This window comes from Pelophylax lessonae, assembly GCF_965119305.1.
Source record: "Pelophylax lessonae genome assembly, chromosome: 8".
In the NCBI taxonomy this organism is placed as follows: domain Eukaryota; kingdom Metazoa; phylum Chordata; class Amphibia; order Anura; family Ranidae; genus Pelophylax; species Pelophylax lessonae.
In genome coordinates this window covers 148,580,312-148,589,115 of record NC_138775.1, presented here as the reverse complement: position 1 = coordinate 148,589,115, position 8,804 = coordinate 148,580,312, and the positions used below count along the sequence as shown (strand labels likewise).

The 8,804-nt window shown below is 33.8% G+C and overlaps 1 protein-coding gene across 1 annotated transcript; it reads right to left on the bottom strand.

The window, feature by feature from the left end:
- Window positions 1–308: 308 nt before the first annotated feature.
- On the bottom strand, window positions 309–7,941 carry PTGS2 (prostaglandin-endoperoxide synthase 2). Its single transcript, XM_082265708.1, has 10 exons — window positions 7,780–7,941; window positions 6,748–6,864; window positions 6,517–6,660; window positions 5,774–5,917; window positions 4,797–4,978; window positions 4,601–4,684; window positions 4,246–4,492; window positions 2,939–3,225; window positions 2,176–2,323; window positions 309–829 (listed from the first exon to the last, which is right to left on the bottom strand). The coding sequence occupies exons 1-10, from the start codon at window positions 7,856–7,858 to the stop codon at window positions 423–425; spliced, it is 1,839 nt and encodes a 612-aa protein (XP_082121834.1). The 5' UTR covers window positions 7,859–7,941; the 3' UTR covers window positions 309–422.
- Between the last annotated feature and the right edge of the window lie 863 nt (window positions 7,942–8,804).

The window sequence follows — 8,804 nt, the reverse complement described above, 5'->3', positions numbered from 1 at the left end:
TCAATCAATCAGAAATCAGCTTGCAGCAGTTTAGGGTAATCATACTAATAAATAATGATGATTTTCATTTTTTATTAGCTCATCACCACTCTTTGTATGTCATTATTAAAGTCCATTGACCTCAGAATTAATCCAATATCTCTAATTTCCTGCCAGAAGATATTATAGTTGGGCTACCACAAATTATCTTTTAAGGCAAGCAGGAAAAACAAGAAAAATGTAACGTTAAAATATCTGCCCAGCAGTTCAAGTTTGCAGCAATATCAATAAATATTAAAAATATCAAATAAAAGTCAAAACTGACAGACAATCACCTAGGCAGAATATTTAAACAGTAGATAATGCTTTAGGAACATGTAGAAGTTCTGTACATCAGTAACAAGCTTTGTTTAATGGCCTTGTTTCTTGGGAATCAGCAGTGTTTACAGCTCTGAGGAGTGTTCTTTCAGTAGTACAGTTGGGTTAACATCATCCAGCGCAGTGTTAGAACTTGTGTTAATTCTTGCTGATTCAGCAGTTTTGCTTCCAAATATATTAAACGAAGTATATGGACAGTCTTTAACATTGTTGCAGATGAGTTTTTGTAAAGAGGCACTATTTACGATATTAAAGCCCACCCTTCCACCGAATGTACTAGGCTTCCAGTATTCAGGAGAGCAAATTGGGTTACCCATAAGGCCTTTCAATGAAAATGGAGCACCAATTTCAACCATGGTCTCTCCGAAAATGGCCCCAGGACGGGGTTGTTCTACCAAAAGACCTGTGTAGAATTCTACAGCATCAACGTCTCCATAGAGCTCTTCAAGTTCTGCAGACAATTCTTTTTCTCCTATAAAACATTAAAAAAAAAAAACACGTTTTAAAATCATAGAAATATTAATATTTTGGCCTTAATGCCAGTGTAAGGCTTTATTAAAACCTAAATTATTCTATTGGAGAGGTGTCAGCAGAACAGTAAGTTGAGCTTAAGCCCTTGTCCACGGTAAATATAACTACTGAGTATTATGTTTTGCCCTAAAGCAGATTTTTGTCTATAGCCTTGCTAATCTGGTTTTTCATAAAAACTACAGTTAGAATATGCCATATATTCTATTTTGCAATAAATGGAAAGTACAAAAGAACATGACACCATGTGTAATGCTCTGTTTTTCACAAAGGTGTAACACGATCTTTGTCATTGTTCCGCACAAATCACACAGTATTTGTCTTACTGAAAGGTTGTACTTAACCCAAACATGATGATAAATGGACATTAGCTCCAAGGTGTCTCCCATGAAGTGGTCACTAATAATAACCCCAAACTTGACTTGAGAAGTTACCCTATATGGCACATGTAACAACATAACTGTGTTGCCTAGTCCAGTTTATTGGTTTATCTAAAAGTCATTGAAGCTTGTGGGGTATTCAGGAGATCTAGCCACCAATAGGTCAGGCACTTATCAGAAAATATCTGAAATATTACCTTTCACCTCTAGTATACTGACTTTTCATCTCGAGTAAACTGAACATTTTTTCTTCAAAACTCTAAAGCTTGAATCAGAAGTGTTTTCAACTGGTCTTTAGGTTTATAATCAGTCCAACAAAGCCCTGGTAATATTCTATGTTCTAAAACACTTGCCTTCTACAGAAGACCTTCTAAACACATTCACATTCTCATAGCACCAAGGGTATTTTGGAAAAGATCTTTAAGCATGGCGGAATGAAACTGATGGAAAAAGTATATTTGCATTTCGAGGCAATATTTTGTGCATCGCAACATCGTTTTCCCTATCAACTTGGATTTGCATTTGTAACTGAATAGTTATCTACTGGGTTTGGTCACTATTCCAATATTCAGTGTGTGAAATGGGTTATTGTTTATTCAGTGTTTTCAAGGAAATTTAGATATGAATGTATTCCTTGAAATGAAGGCAAAGTATGAGCCAGTTTTACATACAGATGCCTAGAAGAGACAAATAATTGGTAAACACAAGGTTAATTTGTACAGAAGCTGTACTTTGTAATCTCTTGTGTGCGTCTATTTATTGTTTTCCCTACATGCTGTCACTTGTTAACAATTATGTTTGATAAGAACTTGCACTCCGTGTAACGTTTCAAAATAACACAAATTCAAGTACGCATTTAACCCTATTACTGAATTTCTTTGAGCAGAAATAACTGAAGAACAAGTCATACCTGTCAGCTCTTCAAAGGATTTGAAAGGCTTTAAAGTAAATCGTTTTCTGTATTCATTGAGTGACTGGTATCTCATCTCTCTGCTTTGTTGTATGGAAGCCATGGCTACTCTGGAAATTGCTGCAGGGAAGTTTCTGCCTCCAGCCACCTATGAGCAGGAAAAAACAAGTAAGGTTAGGGATCAAATTAAAGCCAAGACTTTCACATGACTAAAACAGGGCAGGTTTTTCAATACCTGTAAGTAATACTTCTGGATACAAGTGTTATCTAGCACTAATCAGACTTTGCTGTATCTTATATATGTTACTATTTATGCATTTAAGAGACACATTCCTATCTAATATGTGTGCATTACTATTTATGCATTTAAGAGACTCATTCCTATATAATAAATTATATGTGCTCTATTATTTTGAGATTTTATCCTTTAATTCTGTTTCAGTATCCTAAAACGAACCCTAAATCAGGGATGCCAAAGTTGTGTGGAAAGTCAATTGGACAATTTTGAGATTTTCATCTAGTTTATTACTATTAGCTTTCTACATATCAGACATAAAAATGTCATATGATTATAACTAATGTTTCTATCAGTGTGTGTGTGTGTGTGTGTGTGTGTGTGTGTATGAGTACATTTCTTAATAATTCCTGGGATGTCTGTTGGTATATTAGATGTTGAAATTTTAATGTAGCAGTACATTTTCCAGTATTTGCATCAAAACGTGTTCCATAACCCTCATGTTACTAATGACTGAAGAATTCTTACCCTTCCTGCCTGTTGTTTGGTAAAGGATTCAACCATGTGGGATACTCCATGTTCCAACATCACACTATTGTTATACAGGAACTGTTGATAGTTGTACTCTTGCCCATTTATTTGGAAAATGTCTGGCAAAAGAGGGTGCCAATGATAAAGTGTGTTGAACTCAGCAGCAATTCGATTCTGGTACTGAAATCTCTGGTTGAACAACAACTCTGGGTCAAATTTCAGTTTAAAATGATAACCACTCAGGTGCTGCACATAATCTTCAATTACAATTTTGATGGTTTCACCTAAAAAAAAGAAAAGAATAAGGTGTTATTTGATGAAATGCCATTCGTCAAGACTAACAATATACAGAAGCTGTAATGGTCTAGGAGTAATTATAGAAAGGCAAGTGTTAAGATCTCAGACCACAGGTTCAAAACAAGTAGTGGGAACATGATTCATCTTTATAGAACAAGTTGAACATATTTAAAGAACAAGCTGAAAACTGCCCATCATGTAGCAATAATTTCTAACACTGTGATCCTTACTGCACATCTGTATGGCACATTACTAGCAAGTGAAGCTTAATTAGCTCACAATATTATTTTCATTAGCAAGTCTACGGTGGCATAAGTAAAAGTGGTATAAATTAATCTACAGGTCACAGCAAAAAAAGATAATAAATAGTACAGTCTGAATTAAACTGAAAATGACAATATAATTGCTACTGCTTTTGTTACTAGCACAACTAACCACTAAATATAACAATTTATTTTAATGTAAAAACATTGCCCCCCCCCCCCCCCTGTTTAAAGTTACACTGTAAATCCAATGTTTCTTTACCACAAAGCCTAAAAACATTTTTTGCTGAATTGGTATGAAAGTTCCATATCTACAATGAACAATAAGGCATAGGCCAACTTTTTTTTTTAGAAACAGTTCACTCAAAAGTCCTATTTCACTCTTGAGGTTTGAGTCATTTGATAATTGCTTGGGGTCTCCAGTGGCAAGATCTCCCTAGTGCAGATTCTGGTTGAGGAGTTTTGTTCCTGCCAATATTTTGGGCATATAATAAAATATACAATAAAAAACCCAATAGAGAATGTGGGAGGCCCTCAATGCTTTGTGCTTGTTTAGATGTAGGATCTCAATAGATCTGGCTACCAGAGTCCCATGAAAAAAATCAAGCAGCTTGTTTATCCAGTATAAAAAGCTGAAATCTACATTGTGGTACCAAAATATAATGTTAAATATGCATCTCTTGTTCCTGTTTTTTTTTTTTTTTTTTCTGAAAGGAAGTTCTTCCTGTAAAAATGTGTACTCACCAATCAAAATAAGTTTTGCAGTCTGGTATATACGTTCGTCGTCCCACTCAGGATGCTCCTGCATCAGTATATCACAGACACGGTTGTGTTCCCTTAGCCATATGGTAGCATACATCATCAAACCTGGTACAAGTCCAAAAACCTCCTGTCCAACTGCAAACTGAAGATGTTCTGGCACATGTGGGGGGTAAAGCATTTCAACTCCTGTGTCATTCACTGTTGGAGGGTACATCTCACCATCAATAATCTAGTGAAATAAAAAAAATGTATATTAATGCGTTATGCCTGTCAGATGATGATGCTTGGTTACTGCCAAGCATTATTATATCTATAAGTATTAAAGAACAATATATACCTGGAATTTTAATTTTCCATTGATTTTTAGACGTAATTTGTGCTGTCTGTCCAAAGATTCCCCATAGATGTGATTTAAATCAACCTATATAAATAATACAAGGCACATATTTAGATCCATACATATTTGGATAGTTTCAAGTAAAACTAAACATATTTTATAAATGTAATAAAAAGTAGCAGGTATTTGTTCTTACCCCATGCCCAAGTGCTTTAGTGAAGGCAGCTCCTCGTTTGACATCAGTCCTAAAGAATTGGTGTGTAAAGTGTTGAGCAAAGAATGCAAACATCACATTGGTTCCTTGAGGGTCAGGAATGAACTTTCTTCTAACCAACAATTTCTCTACAACCTCTTTGACACTTGGCAGTTCTTTCTTTCCTATAACGAAAGGAGTAGAAATGTGTAGCAGATGAATAATACCCATTACCAACATATTTTTTTTTTTTATCTGAATACCTGAACAGTTACTGTCTATCTAACTGGAACCTCAAGGTCCATCGTTGATCGTGTATTCATCAACTTTAGCAGAAAGCTATAGCATTTGACCGTGCCTACAGCAACAATGAGCATACAGAACTGTAAACTTTCAACTGTCACTAAAACTTTTCATTATGAAAGTCTATCTAAAAACTTTCTTATTTTGGATGGAATAGAGATGGTTTCCTCTGTGTATCCCATTGGGGAGATTTCCCTTTACTTCTTCTCCTACAGACACCACAGTAAGTGAGGATATAGCTCTCCAAAATGAGAGACAATTATCAGTGGCACAAGTATCCCCACTGGAAGATACCTCCACTATTCCTCCTCAAGTGACTACTCAACTGGTGGCTTTTTCCTCACCTATAGTCCTGATGACAATGGTTAGTAGGACAAAGAAGGTGAATTTTCAGGCAGGAACACAGAAAAAAATTAAAATAGGCATTCTAAACCTTGCCTATTTTATCCAAAGCAACAAAAAAAGTTTTGGCTTCAGATATACTTTAACTTTCATATTAACTCTATGTCTACAGTTACCTGCAAATATCAAACTGCAGTTTTATATTCTCTGCTTATACCTCAATTACATATACTCTATAACAGATGTACATGCTGTGGCTCACTAGTATGCTTTCTTTGGTTTGCTTGCCAAACAAAATTTCATACTAAGTATACTGAACGCTAGAAATGTTTTACCTTTCACACCCATTGGAGTTGGGCAATCGTCTTCCACTGGTGGCAGTGATCGAGTGTAGTAAGAAATATTGGAATATGCTTCCCAGTTTTTGTAGGCATAATGGCTGTTGTATGTAGGGGGGCTGTCAATCAGATGGGAGCGTGCTATAAAGGAAAACAAGGATGAATTTTATAAAGAATTCAAAGTATAAGGTACATTTATATTTAAATCCTGACCTATAAGTGAGCATACTCATTGTGATTTCTGTTTATTGAAATTTGGGACAGAGGACTATAAAAGCAACTCCATCAAAGTGACATTTCAGTTTTGGGTTATCACTGGTTTATTCTATACCTCACAAAGTTCTTTTGCAAGATTTTTAGGTAATTTTTGTGCCCACCTAAACCACAAGATCATAATTAAGCATTTATGACTAATGAATATATAGCTTAAAAATGATATGATAACCAACGTCATTTTAGTATTTGCGAAAGTCATTTGAAAACATCATCCTATAAACCCCAAGCAATTCACTTCACCGGGAAATTACATAACATTTTTAACAAGGCTATCAATTATTGTACTGCTTTGGAATGCTATGATTTATTACAGTACATAGCCCAGCACAATTTTCTCTGCCTATCACTCTTGCAATAAACTCCTACTGGATGTCACAATAATATAATGTAGACTGGAATTTCCCATGAAATGGTTTACATAATGGAATTTAAAATTGATAGAACATCTACAAAAGGGTACTTACATGTTAATACATAACGCATAATGGCATCTCGTAGAAAGGAGATATTGTTGATTATATTCCAAACGCCTTTGAAGTGAGTTAGGATGTAGTGCACGGTATTGGGTGAAGGCTTTAGGGTAACTCTCAACCATGTTAAAAATTCAGCTGTGGAAAGCAGAAAGAAGACCCTTTAGCACCTGATTAAGTAATGACAGTAATGTAATGCATAGAAGGATGTGGTGAAACACTTACGTGTGGTACAGTTTTCCCCAGAGTATCCTGTCCTTGTGCAATCACACTCATAGCGGTCAAAGCCAACAGTCATGCATACCCCTCTGTTCTGACATGGGTTAGAGCAGCATGGATTTGCTATAAAAGAACACCAATTTATTATTATATATACATATATTTATAATTCTATACACTTGCTATAAAAGAACACCAATTTATTTTTTTTTCTCTATATGCTTTTTATAAAAGAGCACCAATGTATTATTTTTGTTTTCTATACTTTTATATGCTTGCTATAAAAGAACACCCATTTTTTTTTCATTTATTTATTTTTTTATTTCTATATGCTTGCTATAAAAGAACACCGATTTATTTATTTTTTTCTATACTTCAATACACTTGCTATAAAAAATTAAATAAAAAACACCAATTTCCTTTTTTTAATACTTCTATATGCTTGCTATAAAAGAACACCAATTTATTTTTTTCTATACGCTTGCAATAAAAAAAACACCAATTTATTTATTTTTTTCTATACTTCAATGCACTTGCTATAAAAAATTAAAAAAACACCAATTTACTTTTTTGAATACTTCTATATGATTGCTATAAAAGAACACCAATTTATTTTTTTCTATACACTTGCTATAAAAAAACACCATTTAAATTTTTTTTATACCTCTATACACTTGCTATAAAAGAGCACCTTTTTTTTTTTCCAACTAAACAGGAAATAAATAAATAAATAAAATACTAATATAAAATAATTTATATATGTATTCAAAAGAAACTGTTTAAAAAAAAGTAATAATAATTATTATAAATAAATATTATATATATATATATATATATATATATATATATATATATATATATATATATATATATATATATATATATATATATTTTTTTTTTTTTTTTTTTTCAACTAAACTGAAGCAATACAGACATACAGATAAAAAAAAAAAAAAAAAAAAAAACATTTCTAAAGGCAATGAAAATGCTTAGATTTCTATAAACCTGTAGATTTTGGGAAGTTTCAGCTTTCCATACCTGCAATAGAGGAAGCCAGCAGGGAGCAGAAGAAGATTCCGAGAAGAGTCATTATTGTAGCAGTAGGTGAAGAGTACATAGCACGGTCTCCAGGAATGATGAACCAATAATGTGTATTGGAGGTAGTAGCAGACGTCTAGCTATGGATGAGAGTTCCTCCTGAACTCTACACGTGTGTAATGAAGCTGAGTGCCCCTGTCTCGCCTTATACAATAAAGCGCTATGACGCAAGACAGAGTCCACTCCCCAAAAGTGTGGAATCTCCTCTCCATTACGCCGCGCACGTCCCCACTGGCCACTAGAGGGCGCTGTGCACAGCCAACCTTCCTGCACTTCTGACGTTTGCAGTGATAATTGACAATGAATCAAATGATTGAAAACTACGAAAGTTGTAATGTTTCTTATATTGTTCGTTATAACATTGTATTGTGAATCATTTTGAAACACCACAATAAAAAAAATCTCTTTCCGCTGATCATTTCCCTGATGATATTTGCCAAATACACGGAGCCCTTTGAAGCTGCTTATTGTATGAAGTTTTATCTCTCTACCTGCTGCAATCTTGGCTTCTGAGCACACATTCTTTTATTATTCTGGCCATAAAAAGATTGTCATGGGAGCTGCATTTCTCATCTGTTCTTATATGAAAGCCATTTTTTATTTGTTGCTTTATTCCATTTATTAAATACTAATAAATAAAATATTTGATTCCATTAATACCTGTAATGTGGCACAGACACGGCAATAGCCAATATACTAATTTTCTGTATTAAATTCCTGAAATGAGTCACTATTACAAATTATTGATAAACTGAGAGAACTTTTAAAGGTGAAAAGTGACTTCATTTACATGAAGCAACAAAGACATGTTCCCCATCTACTATAACATGTATAAATAAATAAATATATACTATTATATATTTATAATGCTTATATCTAAATATAAAAACAATATGATGATATTTATATATGCATATAATACTATAACACACGAAGAGCCCTTTCACACTGAGTTTTCAAGCGCT